Source organism: Pseudopodoces humilis, chromosome 3 (assembly GCF_049639895.1).
Source record: "Pseudopodoces humilis isolate 2021_Gansu_Grassland_sample_001 chromosome 3, ASM4963989v1, whole genome shotgun sequence".
NCBI lineage: Eukaryota > Metazoa > Chordata > Aves > Passeriformes > Paridae > Pseudopodoces > Pseudopodoces humilis.
The window spans coordinates 112,129,633-112,144,187 of NC_142202.1; the positions used below are offsets into that span (position 1 = coordinate 112,129,633).

General features: G+C 43.5%; 1 protein-coding gene across 12 annotated transcripts in view; it reads right to left on the bottom strand.

Moving 5' to 3' along the window:
• The window catches only part of HMBOX1 (homeobox containing 1), a 117,351-nt gene that overhangs the window by 39,435 nt on the left and 63,361 nt on the right, over positions 1–14,555 (bottom strand). For all 12 annotated transcript variants that reach the window (XM_088052336.1, XM_088052340.1, XM_014257642.2 and 9 more), the window contains 2 exons: positions 9,183–9,293; positions 1,836–1,989 (listed from right to left, as the gene is read on the bottom strand). In XM_088052336.1, coding sequence (XP_087908462.1) covers positions 1,836–1,989; positions 9,183–9,293 — 265 coding nt within the window. The remainder of the gene's footprint in view (positions 1–1,835; positions 1,990–9,182; positions 9,294–14,555) is intronic.

Sequence of the window (14,555 nt, forward strand, 5' to 3'; positions counted from 1 at the left end):
AAATTAATATTAAAAGCCAGGATTAAGGCAATGTGGCAGCAGCAGAATAAGGAGAAAAGCCCAACAGCAAAGACCTTACAGAGTACAAAACCAAAAACAACAAAGAAGAAGAATTTAATGAAAAATTAGATCCAGCCATTATGTATCTGCATTCGTAACTAGATGATTTCCAGTGTCAAGACCAACTTGATTTTTTCAATTCCCAAATCCAAAGCACACACCTTTCCAACAGATGTACTAAAACACCACTGTTTTAATTTCTAGAGCGTCCCAGCAGAGACTGGCTTGAGGAGCGAGGTGGATGAGGAAAGGGTGGCTTGCTCAGCTCTCTATCAGCAGTTTTCCCAGCAAAGAACTCTGAGGCACAATCAGGGCTCAAACAGCAAATAACAGCAGTTACTGCACTTTGGGCCAGACAGAAACCAGGAAGAAAAACAGCCATGCCCAAAACCAGCTATGCCCGAAGAGCTCTGATTCTACTCCCAATAAGCATTTCACACACAGAGGGTTGATCAGGAGATGGGTGCTGCCCTGAAGGCACAGACAGCTGTGGTGGTTCTGTCCTGCACACACAATCAGGACAGTCAGACAAACATTTCAAAGTGCTAAAGATCCTGTCCTGCCCCTTTGCTCTGCCTCTGCGGAGGGGGACACTAGAAAAAACACACTATCAGATCACAGGTCTTTGCATTAGTTGGGCCTAAAAAGGCAGAACAGATTTAAAACATTTACGTTATTTCCTTTGGGGAAATATTCAGGCAAAGCCAAAAATATCAATGCCAGATAAAATATCAGTGCCAGGCCAGAACAGGGAAACAAACATTTAAGTTACTGGTTCCAGTGCTGCAAAGTCACAGAAGTGTGTCCAGCCTCTGCTCCTGAGGGAGCCCAGGATTTCAGTCTTAGCTCAGGCAAAAGATGATCTCCTGCTCCTAATCAGTTCCCAAGACCCCCATGCAACCAAGAGGAAAGGGAAGCATTAAAGAAATGGTAAAATCACATCCTACAAATCTGCTGGCTGAGATCTCACAGGGGTTGTAGACCCAGGAGGAGGGTAGCACACACAGTCATCCAGTCCTTCCATGGAAAGGAGGCTCCTCAGAGGGGGGAAAACTCCTCCCAGCCATTTAGCCCTGGACAGAAATAAGCATTCATCCCTAAACTACATCCAAGTTCCCCAGCCTTTTTCTACTGTACAACATTACCCACAAAAGAGATGTTCCTGTAAGCAGAAGGAAAGGCAAAGCACGCCTGGGCTCAAAGAGGAGAGCTGAGAGTTCAAATGATCACCTGCCACTCTGCATATGGATTTGAAAGATCCACTTTGCTCTGTGCTGCTCCCAGCTCCTGTAAAAGGGTTCTAAGAGCCTTTTTGGACCAGGAATCTACGGCTTGTTAGGCAAAGTTCTGCATCCCAAACAATTACAGCGCTGCCAAAATGCCGGTATCCACTTTAAAACACCACGAGGCATCAGGAAGACAAGTCAGGAAAGTGGAAAGGAGAAAATGTAGAATGGAAAGAGCTTGCAAGACCCTCCCAAGAGAGCCCAGATCAGGATAAGTTGAAAAGTTTCTGCAAAAGCAAAAGAGAGCTGAACACCAACACACTCAGACTGAGCTAAGGACATGACTGACAAAAATAAAGAGATCTGGAGCAGAGCTACAATTTTTTAAACAACACAAGAGGCAAAACAGCTCCTCCTACTCCACCATTACAAATCCAATTCTTACAGGCCTGCACGAGGCTACAACAAATCCATGAAAACCAGAGCAGGGAAAAGGACCCTTGCCTTGGCTTTCCCATCTCCAAACCCCCTCAGAGAGCCAGCACGTACCTCTCCATAACAGCCAGGCACTCCTTTCTCCACGTGAACCGACTGCCTCGCCGTAGTCTGAAGGTCCCAGAGGTAGCTGTGACTGGGGGAGGCGTCTGTCTCCATTCTGGCTCTTCTATTGGGATGGGAGCGGGTCTCATGCTTAGTGTAGCCCCTAGGGACAATAAACACTGTGTTTCCCAGAGGGTTAAAAATCAGGCTCGTCCTCTCACTCCTGCTCATGAAAAAAGAACAAAACAGGTGATGAAACCGTTCAAACTGAAAAAAAATATAAAGTATTATCAAAGACAACTTAAAGATGTACAAAGCCAGCTAGAATTCCCATTCCCCAACCTCCAAGGTTGATGACCACGGAAATCCAAGGAGCTGATGGGCACTCAGGAAAATCTGTCTTGTCTTCATCAAGAGGAAAAGGATCACACAGAAAGGGTGAACTGTGCCCCAGATGGGATTCATTTAGGTTGTGCTGCCACCTCAGCTGTCACAAAATAGGAAACAGCAGTTTCTATTTAATTATACCACAGTCTCACGAAGCAAAAGGGAAATTTTTACCAAAGGTATTTCAGTGTGTCTAAAGAGCTGAGAAAATATCTGAAAGCAGCTCCACCAATAGAAACACACCCTATGGCCTGGGAAATCATGGGCTCCCAAGTGCCAGGGTGCCTGAAAAAGTCAGTGCAAGCAGATTAACATCACAACCTTCCTCTCCTGCTCCCCTTCTTTGGAAGTATTTCTCCTTTCCGTGACTCTGAGCTGGAAAGCATCAGGCACAAGACAGGATTTGGCAAGATGCCTTCAGGAAAGGCCCCTTTGAAACTTACCCCTGATCCTTTCCACAAAAGCCTCTCAGTTAATAAATCAAGATAAATAAATCAAGACACTCTGGGAGATCGATCTTTCCTCCATCCCTTGGTGAGGATGGGAATCTGGGATAGGACACGAGGACAGAAATCAGGGTATGTTCTGAAGGACAAGCTTTGTGCTTAGTGACTTCCCCTGCAGGGAAGAGAGAGCTGTTCTAGTCTGCAACAAAAAAAATTAAGAGAAAAAGGTTGTATGGAAAGATAAATCACCACCTATATCCCATAAGCATCCTGGGTTCCAGTGGAATTCCTGCACTGAGCCAGCCTGGACAGATCTAGGAGAAGCAGCAGCCCTGCTCACGGTGCAGGGCACCCTTTGGGTGCTCAGGCTCACTCAGAATGGCTGGGATTTAATCATCAAAACACACAGTGTTAGTGCAACAACACCGCTCCTCTAATACACAGAGGAGTGAAAGGGTCAAGGGAACCCAGGAGTTTAACCAATAAACAAATTCCTACAGCTAAAAAGCAAGAAATGAGCTGTTTAGGCACTTGGCTGCATTCCTTTCCAGAAATGCACACGGAGTCTTTCCCTTCCTGCCAGGGGCTTGCATCTGTGTTAGGTAGTGGAGCCCAAAATAATTTACAAATGTTCCCCAGGAGGAGTCAGTAGGAAGTGAAGCCCACAATCTCTGCCTTGCACACACAAGGCACGGTGCCTCTCCCTAATTCCCAGCTAACGAGCCTACACAGATTACTTGGTTCCATTGAAACATGAAATATTTCCTATAGTGCCAATTTACTGGGAGGCCATTTCAAGGAGAGCTCCTTATCTAGTCTTTCTGCTACTTGCACAGTTTAGGGGGCTGGGTGGCTATCGAGTTGCCAGGTTTTAAATACACTTCAAAAACTTAAAAAAAAATTTAAAAAAAAAGAGAAAATTTTAAAAAGAGACAGGGGAGAACAGGAAAAGAAATTAGGTTTCCCTGCACTGTGTTAGCAATATACTTTCCCTACCTAAAGATTTGATTTCACAGGGAGAGTACAGGAGTATCAGTGCTGCCTCACATCAAGGCAAGAGATGCAGAATCCTTCCATTAAATTTGCCCAAGATTTTTCAGACAAAGGTTGAAAAAAAATCTGCATCGAAAGCATAAATTTTCTGCTGCTGCTACAGGTATGTTCACGTACTGAATATAATGCACTTTTTTATTTTAGTAGCCTTCCTAGATCAATTTAGCCATTTCTCTTTTCTATGGGGTAACATCAATATCAGCAGCAGATAAGAGAGGAATATGCTGAGAATTACAAGCAAGTACCTCCACACAGCAAGAGAGGAGGATCTGAATGCATAAAGAGGCCCAAAATGGGCTTGGATGAACATGTGGAAAAATGGCAACATGGGATGCTCAGAGCCCCTTCCAGGGCCTAAAGGGGCTCCAGGAGAGCTGGAGAGGGACTGGGGACAAGGGATGGAGAGACAGGACACAGGGAATGGCTTCCCACTGGCCAGAGGGCAGGGATGGATGGGATATTGGGAAGGAATTGTTCCCTGTGAGGGTGGGGAGGCCCTGGCACAGGGTGCCCAGAGAAGCTGTGGCTGCCCCTGGATCCCTGGAAGTGTCCAAGGCTAGGTTGGATGGGGCTTGGAGCAACCTGGGACAGTGGGAGGTGTCCCTACCCATGGCAGAGGGTGAAATGAGATGACTTTGAATCCAAATTTATCATTTATGATATGCACATTTGATAAGGAACCCACGGAGCTTTTCCTCATCCCCATCTCTTCAGTGAGCTCCCGTTTATTCTGCTGTTCCAACATTCCATCACAATATTCTCGCCACCCAGCTCCACTTCTTTATAACTTAGCAAGTTCCATCCTAGTCACCAGTTCAGATTCTTTTTTTAAACCCCTCAAACAGCTTTTAAGGAGAAGTGTAACTTCTCTCCTGAGCAGACAGAGTGGAGAAAACACAGTACAAGGTTCTCAGTGTATGCATCAAACAGCAAGACACCTCTGAGGGGTGCAGAGGTGAACTGCCTGGGAAGAACTCCTTTCACACACAGAAATGAAAGGAGACAGCTCTCACTCCCTGCCTGTGCTCAGCACCTTTTCCTACAGCACTGAGTTTTCTTGGTGAATTTTTTGTGTGACTGAGGATGCTGCAGGTGGGTTTGGGGGAGAGGAGGCAGGAGACGTGCTCTCCAACTGGAATGGAGCTCTCTCCATGTTCAAAATTCCTCCTGGCCAAGGCTTGCACATGCCAGGTCCCATCCTGAAGGGAGGGAGTTGTTCTAAGAGCATCACATGCACTCATTGCTCCCCAGCCCAGGGCTCAAGCAGGCCCTACCACTGCACGGTCACAGAAAGCCTCAGGCATCTCCCAGCTCCAAGAAACCATTTCCTGGCAAGTTTTCATTTGCAGCAAGTACCTGCTGTACATTATCCTGATAAGAACAGATGCCTCACTGTATTTTTAGCCAGGCTGACCCCAGATCACACAATAAACACCTCTCGATCAGAAATCAGCAGCAGCACAAGGTTCCCTACAGAGCCCATGGTGGGGAGGAAGAGGAGCAGAGCCTGTTTGCTCTGCAGCTCTGTGGAACAGCACATTCCCAACCAGCCCTTCCCAGTGCAAACCTCGTGGGACAGCCAGCCCCTGATTTTGGGTTGGCTTTTCTTTCATAGCTAAACAAGAACCGCTATGAAAATAACAAAAGAGATGCTACATCCTGATAATAGCTCCCTTTCATTTTCCCTTTTGTTCAAGGAGGAAGAGCCCATGGCTCTCTCCAAGGTGACCACAGCTGCCTTCCTATTAGAGAAGAGTGGCAGAAATAAATACCCAGCCTAAATGGAAGCAGCCTGTAGCCATCTGTAACTTTAACACATCATTTCGAGGTGCCAGCTTCAGTTTGCACTACACAGAGGCAAGAGACAAGCTGAAGTTACTCCATGACAAACTTTCCACATTGCCCAATAGCCAGTGACAGGAAAATTAATCAGGATAACAACTACCAATCAAAAAAAAAAAAATTATTTAAAACCTATGGGATCTGAAAATAATAGCGAGAACATTGCAGGACACTACTGGCTTCTGAAATATACAGAATTTATCTATTGCCAAAATGCTCTCAGTCCTCCTTGAAACACAGGACAGACAAGTGGTGCCTGTGTGAAAAAAGCTCCATCTAAATGAAAAGTATCCCTATTAATTGGAATAAAGACCTTTTAAACACCTGCATTTAGCACTGACTTCTTCCCTTCAACAAAAAAAAAAACTGCCTTTCACCCTAACTGGCAACTCCTTCCAGAAAAATTTCCATCAGTAGCACACTGGAATTCACAGCACTGCCATTAACTCTGACATCACTCCTACCAAGAAAACATTGATTAAGACATTTTTTTTGAGCAAGATTATTGCATACAGTGGGACAAGTGGGTGTTTTCCTCCTGTTCCATGAGACTTCAAGTCTCCTTTGCAACATTCCAGTCTGGTGCTTTCTGAACACCCACCACCAAGGACAGGAGAAATGCAGAAACTGCCCATGCAAACCAGCAATCAAAGCCAGGCAAATAACAAACAGCACATTCAAGAGCTCGAAGCCAGCTGGAAAAGAATGGAAGGGATGGAATTGCTGAGTCTCTTCCATATAGGACCAGCAACACCCTAAAACTGCCCTAAGGCTCCCCAGCACCAAGTCCTTTGGTTGGCAGATGCAGCACTGCCTGTGGATGATTTAAAGCATCACATAGCACATTTTAAAAAAATAAAATATCTTTTGATATATTTTTAAGTCATAATTTGCTTATATAAGCACAGTAAGAAGACAGGTCCTGCTGTGAGGAACTGAAGGCAAGGCAGGTGTGTCAGCCACAGGGAAAGGTCTCACCTGTATCCAGGAGATAGAAAAGGGACATAAAAGGTGAATTCTATAAGCTGCACAGAAAAACTGGCAGAGCCAAGGGAAAGTCTGCCAAGAGATCTCCAGTCCTTTCCATACAAACTATTCCTTCACAGTTTAGAAATTGATTACATCTGCTGTCCTAGTCCTTCAAAACTGTTTCAATTTAAGGTTTTCTTTCCATTACTACACAAATTCAGTCAAAAAATGGATTTACTCTGAAGATCCAGTTTTTCAAGATTAGGAATTACAAAAACTGTAATTTTTGGGAACCAATAGTCCTCAAAAGCCTCACTTTGCCCTCTGATAACTTAAACCTGCAGATCCTTCTGCACACAGACCTGACTTTCTCTCAAAGGACAGAGATTTTCCTCCCAGCAGCTGGAACTGGAAAAGATGGGATGTATGAGAACAGAAAGCCAAATGCCATCTCTTACTAAGTGAGCAACTAAAAAAAACCCACATGGCAGTCATTTCATCTCTCGAGTTTCTTCCAAGGAGGGCAATCCTTCACACCCTACAGAGAGAGTGTGGTGATGGCAGCACTTTTTGGGAACATGGCAGGAAGCCCCAATGATTTCCTCATTTTCTGTCTCTAAGGAGATCACCAGACCAGCTACTCTGTCTACTAACCACAGGATACTGTGTACTAGCACCCAAAACTCCAGCTCCAGGTGTTTTTTTAAACAGTGATTTAAATCCAGGATTCTCTGGACAAGGTTGGTACCTCCCTTTGCACACTTGTTCATACCCATGTTAATTCTTCTTGGCTACCTAGTCTCACCTGCAATATAATAGATGGCAGTAACTCAAAGAGTGGATTAGCCTACAGTGTATAAATAAATACAACCCCATTTTCCTCAGATTTTCAGATAAATCAGATAGATAAAAATCAGATAGATTTTTTTCTGACAGTGAGAGGAAAACTGAAGGTTCTTCCCTCTACCTCACCTTCTAAAAAGAAACCAAGTGCTGTCTGGTTCTAAAAGGAATTTAAGTGCATCCAAATAGTCCCTTAGCTTAGGCAGAGGAAACAATTTGACTTTTACACTCCTTGAAAATGCTGTTTAAGATCTCTTATTGGGAAAAAGGTTACACTCAAACAACCACTCTTCAACGAGTTATTCCATGTCTAAAGCAAAGCAGAGTTAATGTTGATTCATTTCAATTTCAGCCAAAATCTTCAGTGTGGAAAATCTTCCTTCCTATGACAACTCTCAAGAGCAAAAGGACAAACAAGACATGAGCTCGTGGATATGGGGGAAAAAGAAGGTAAAGAGGAAGAAGTAAAGATTTTAGAGCTAGGTTGAACAAGCGTTCTGTTATTAGCACAAAATACTATTCCCTAAACAGCTCCATGTAATACTGCAAATAAAGGATGCAAGGCTGGGAAAAATCCACACAACAGCTTTCATCTGGCGAGGGTTTTGATGGTTTTTACACCTCCCAAAAACTCTCAAGTCCTTCCACTGCTTTGGAGGCAACACTTTTCATCAAAGGGAAATGTCTGGGAGTTACTTTGTAGGGTAAAACCTGAGCCTTTCCAAGCAGCTGGCTCTGGATGGTTGTACCCAGGAGTTCTGCTGATTCTCAGTATCACAAGTCCAGCCAGTGCAAAAATCAAGGCTTCTTGGCACTTTTACTCTTTAAAACAACTTTAAGAAAATTAATCTTAAGATGCTTCACATAAAATACAGGCTCAGTTATCCCTCTGGACCCACCCAACTTAAATCTGAATTATTCTCAGGCCAACTATCAGCTGGAGCCTCTTGATTTTCAGTTTACACACAAAGCAGAAGTTTTGAGGCTCTGTTTCCACTGGAATTTTTCTTAATAGAATTCTGGATATTGAAGCCAAGTTCACATTAGAGAGCCTGAGTTTTAAATTCCTTGAAACAATTACACAGTTAATTTAATCAAGCCAATGTTTAAAGGGAATTAAACGTAAATATTTTGATCTTTACAATAAAACTGTTAAAAGGGAAAAATAAGAACTGTGATCAAACAAAATCTATGGAGAAGAACAATACAAGGAAATTAATTCAACTGTGATTTTGAAGATTGCTGGTTAGTTAAAGATAATGAGGAGCTTTACTTCTCTTTTTGTATTCAAGATCTATTCTGAGATTTGGAAAAGCAGGTGGGATTTGAAAGACACATCTCCAGCTTATCACTGTAACTATCAACATCCCATCCGTGAGCTTGAGATCCAACCCAAAAGCCTCTGAAGATCCTCTCTGACAAACTGGGTGGGGTTTTTTGCTGCAACTTTATATTATGCAGCCATTATTAATGGTTTCTATTTCTTCATTCTGAAGAGCCTCAGCTTCTATTTGATGTTTACTGATTATAACTTCACTGGCTGCTTCTGATTCCCAGATTTAGTGAGTGGTGGGAGGGCAGGGCAGGTATCTGTGGCTGAGGAGCTCTGGACGAGGCAGCTCTGGATGAAGCAGCTCTGCATCATTTCTTGCCAAGCAAAAAGCAATTTGTTCCCACCCTCCTAAAAATTAACCTGGTCAGAGGGAGAACCTCTGGAGTACCCCAGACTCCAAGAAGAGAATTATCAGTGCTAATAAACAAAAGGTTTCCATTCCATAAATAAACAGCAGGAGATATTGAGGCTGCATTTGTTTACCAGGATTTGTCTTCTCAAGCTGGTACCATCTGTAAAATGCCCTTTTCTTCTGTTCACTCAGGTCCGACCCCTGCTGCAACAGCCAATGGGAGATCCGGCTCTGACTGATACCTGTGAAAAACCAGAACAGAAGAAAGAAAGAGAGAAAGAGAAAAGTTCTTCTTTACCAAACATTTGAAAGTGGTTTATCTACTGATAAAAGGTGGTGTCTTACAAAGCCCAGGAACTTGTGATGCTTCAATCCCAGAAAAAGCAGAGTTGAAGCTCCCCTGCTCAGTCCCAAACTGCCCATATTTCTCCCTGGGGTTATGTTCAACCTCACTCAAGGAACACCCTGGAATCTGCATGATCAGCCCAAAAGCAAAGAGGATAAAAACTGAACAGCCAAAGCTATCACAGACTCGAATTGTCCACACCTTCCCTGATTCCTAAACTGTGAAATGGAAACAAGCCCCTTCCCCACTATTATATATAAATAATGATTTTTAGGAAATTCTTATCATTCAATGCTTGAATAAGAAGGGAGCTAAACAAAGGAAACAGTTTATGTGACATAAATCACATCAGCCCAGAAATGGAGCAAACCAACTGTCAGCAGCTGTAACAACAGCCAGAAAACAAGCCAGAAAGAGCAGCTGTCTGTCAGCAAAGCAGGAGCCAAGCTCGAGGTACCCAGGCATGATTAGGGACAAAACACTGCAGTTTTTAAAGCAAGAGATCTAAGAAAACAGTAAGAAGGGGAAAAAATTCCTAGAAGTTAATACAGTTATTTCCAAAGCGTGACAGGGAATGAAGGATCAATGCAGGAAGGGCAAAAAGTGATCAGCAGAGGAGCTAAGTACAGCAAGAGGTTTAGAAGTGCATGAAGAGGTCAGCAATAGGCTCATGTGAAAATGTCAAAAATGCAGTTTGCTGAGTAACTGAAGCACTACTTCAGAACTCCCCGTGCCTTCCACAAGGCCCTTCAGAACAGGTTAACAACATCCAAACTCTCCTGAGAAGTTAAGTTTTAGGAGGTGCTCCAAGTACCAATACACTGCCAACACCACCTGTGCCACCACCTGCTTGGTGAAATCACCCGGGCAGGTAGAGGCTGGTTTGCACACAGAACCCAAACTGCCTCCCCCCTCTAGAGATGCATCAAGGTTTTATAAGCTCTCATAATCATATTTAACTCCTGAAAAACAGCCCCCTGTAGTTTCACCACTTCTAATGTGGGGGTTTATTATGGGGGTTTTTGTGCGTTGAAGGTAGTTAACTTCAAAATGTCTCAACTTGACTCTCAGGTATCATATTCAGGTGGGTTTACACCGACCAGATTTTTTAAAATCACTGGGTTTGTACTCTTAATTGTTTTTCCACAAGTAGAATTGTAGAGGCTATGAATTTTAAATTGTCCTGGGGGAAAGATGGGTGTGTTTTGTTTCAGATACAGCAGCTCACTTCTGTTCAGCAGAGCTGTGCCCACAAAACAGACCCTGATTTTCCCAGAACCTTGCCCTCAACCGACAGAGTTCAGGAACAGCTGGGGCAGCCAAGAGCTGCCTACCCCCAGGGCCCATACTGGGATCTAAAACTGAGTTTATACTACTGGGGAAGTTGAATTAATCAACCAAACACAACCCTCAGACCCTGCCAAGTTTACATCAAGTAACTGTGGAAGCACACAAGTTAATACCAAAAGAAGGCAGTGTAAGTTGATAACCCTCTCTGGCCCAAAAAGAGGCTCCAGCCTAGTTGAAACCCTGCCATCTGCATGCCTCATCACCAGTGGAAAGTCCAAGTTTTGAAAATTTGCAGCTCTTGACCTATTATGATTGATAAAAGCCATTTCTTGTCCTGGCCTGTGGGACACAAAGGTTTGTGTCTCGCTGCTCTTGGCTGCCCTGTTCCCATTAATTAATCACTGGGTAACAGCTCCAGTCATTTACTTGTTTACTATGGTCCACTTACACTTATTGCAGTGAATTAGCGTGTGTTGAGCGTTTGGATAACAACCTAAGATACAAACACAAAGCACTGGCAGATAAAAATTATAAATAGAGATTACAAGTCTGCCCCGAGTGGAAAATCCAAATTCTGCTCAAGAGGCTGCCTGACACTGTCACACGTGGCACAGATGTCACCGCTCCAAACAATGTGCTCGAGGGCAAGGCACACCAGCAGGAGCCAAAAAACTCAAGTTGGGTCTTGCCATGTCCACTTTCATGGCATCACAGAAAAATCTGAGTTGGAAAAACCTTTAAAAGTCAGCTAGTCCAACACCCCCTGCAATGAGCTGGGACACCTTCAACTGGATCACATTGTTCCCTGTCCAACCTGACCTTGAATGTTTCCAGGCATGGGGCAGACACCAACTTCCTGACCAACCTGTGCCACCTTCATCATAAAAAGCTTTTTTCCACAAATTATGCACTGTGCCAATGTCCTGAACTGCATCAAAGTTCTCCCAAACAGAGCTGGATCTGTGCTGGGATCCTTTTGTGGCTGTCATCTAGCCACAGTAGCTGAGCCTCTGACTTACTGCGAGTCCTCACAGCTCATAAAGCTGCTGCTGCAAAATGTTTTTAAGGCATAAAATTTATCTGCACCTCAGCAAGGTTTAGAGGCCTCAAAACAGTATCCCAGCAGCTTGACCAACCCAAGGTCACACGCAAAGTCTTCCAGAAGAACTCATCCAGGATCTCTCAGATCCCAGTGCCATGGGATCCAAACCCACCGTTAACTCCTTTCAGTGTAAAAAACAAACCCCACAAATTGTCATGCCCGAGTTTCTTGCATCTCAAGAAGTGGGTTTCACACAGAAAACAGTGGTTGCTGGACCACCAGGACCCTCCTGTCTTGTTGTCTCTAATCACACTCTGCTTTAGGGAATTGCAGTGGCAGGAAAAAAGAAATCATCCTGCTGCCAGAAGCAATTAATGAAATAACTTCTCTGGAGTAGTGAAAATCCAGCTGTGCTGAGGAAATTCACTCTCCAAGCAAAGCAGGGACATCAAGGAGGGGTGTGCTGCTCCAGGCTCAGCATCAGCAGGGCCAGGAACACACCTGGTTATGAACAACAGCAGTTTTTCATGGAAAATACTGAAGGAAAGTGGTATCCACAAAGGATTATTGCCGTTCAGATGCTTGTGTCACACTTACTCTTTCCCACAGCAGGTCACACTTCCCAGTGATAAAAAAAAATGTGCTCACCCCCCTGGCCAGGCCTGCTGTGTCCTACACAACTGATTTAGGGAGAGCTTCCCCTCCAAACACATAAAATAAATGGTAAAATACATCATCAAGAGAAGGCCACTGCTATGTGCAGCTCAAACCTGCTCATAACCCTCAACTCTGTTATTCATCAAGTCTTTGAGATCTGGTTTTCACCTTCACAGATAGATCTGTTCAGCAGCTCTGCTTTGCATTTCTTTAATGTTTCTTTCAGGAGAGGTTTTCAGAAGCACCTGGAATACATCAGACCTGGAGAAGAAAGTAACTGCCTGTGTTTTAATTCTTCACTTTGTAAGCAAAGTCCCAGATTCAGAGAACAAGTGCTTGCAAAGGACATCTATCAATTTAGGAGATTAGCAAAGCTTGTTTACAGAAAACCTGCAAAGATCAAAATCACAGAAAAACATATCTCTGTGTTGTCATGAGTATTAAAAAAAAAAAAAACAGGAAGGAAAATGTTTCTCAAAATGCATAAAACTGCATTTTGAGATGATTAGTAATTCAGGAATTTTCTGAATTCTCTTCACAATGGAACTAGTTAAGTTTCCCTGTGTATTGGCATTTGCTCAACATCCCTGTGTGTGGGTTCCAAACCTGTGGGGATTTTATTTGTTCCAGCAGTGCTCCAAGGCTGCCCTCCACTGCACGTGTGTTTTAGCATAATCTAAAGCCAAGTCCTGCAGATCCCCTATCAATTAAGGCAGAGGCAGGAGGACAGGGCTGGGTTGTACAAGCGGAATAATTGGGAAGGGTACCAGAACTGCACCCTGGAAAGCTCTATGTGTATTTAAAAACAACCCAATAAATGATTTCTGCATTTTACTGTTGATGGGTTTGGGTTTTTTTTTTAAATGGTGGTTAGGGTTTTATGTTTTTAAGAACTGAGAAAACGGAATTGAAATTTCTGCTTTGTAACCTCAGGAAAAGAAGGGTGTTTTTTTAATTCCCTCACTCCCTATGTGTAACAAACAGGAAAGGTAATATTTCCAAACCTTGCAGAGGCATCATCCATCAAACCACTTCAGCCCATCTGCAGAGGGCTCATCCCTGTGCTCTACTCCCTCTCTCCTTTACTGTAGAACAGAAAGACATCAGTTCCTGAAAACACTTCCCCACCCTCCATCTAACTTGGGAAGCTCAGCCAGCACCTCTGAGAGAAGTTTACATTTCTCTCTCTCATTTTCATCCTTTGCCTTCTGACCATAACCTGGTGCCCAAGTACAATTCTTGTGGCAATTTAAGAAAACTGCAACACACGACTTCAAATTGTATTTGATCAAAATTTGGCAGCTCACCTGCCCCACGTGGGGCTGAACCCTGAGCAGGCTGCAGTGATGTTAAAAGGAGCTCCAAACACCAGGATAGGAAAATCCGCAGGAACTATTATTAGCTTCTGTTTATACTGTCATTTTTTCTTATCAGTAGGAGATTATTTATACAGAGCCCAACCCAAGTGCTCCTTGTTTATCTTATTACAGACACCATTAAAAAAGTTTCTATAAAAAGCAGCTCCTGTTTTTAGGACCAGCACTAATAAGTGTTATGCTAAGTTTTTGCTTCTTATCAATCACCCTTTTATTTTCAAGTCACTTTTTAATACCCTGTTACTATTTTCCAACCTGCCCTGTCCTCTCCATACACCAGGCAGCCCTGTAGAATGTCTTCCAGGTTTAATTTTTCCTGTCAGATTCATTATCTAAATGACTTTTAAAGTTCCTGGTAATTTTATAAGGATTAAGAGAGCCTCAACATTTTTTCTACTGCAACAGCTGACTTTAACCTTCAGCTCTGTTTTCCTCTCTCCTGCATCCTCCCTCTCCATCACTTGCCTTGTGCTACAGCAGGAAAAACAAGAGGAAAAGCTGTTTACTGATGCAGAGCTGCTCTGCAGGACTAAGGATTCTCTAAGTGCTTTGCAATGTTAGAATTAAGATGGGAAAAAGAAGAAATGTGTTTCTGAATGAAAGCAGTTTTGAAGAATTAGAAAAATAAGGTAAAAAGGAGGTTTCGAGGGGTCACAGTTGCAGTAGAGGTTTCTGCACCAAGGACAGAACATGGCAAGTTACAGAATGGGGATAAATAAGGTCATAAGGACTGCGGAAACAGAGAATTGGTAGAGGTTGAAAGGAAAAGTTCCCAGCAGAGGTAGCCAAGCCA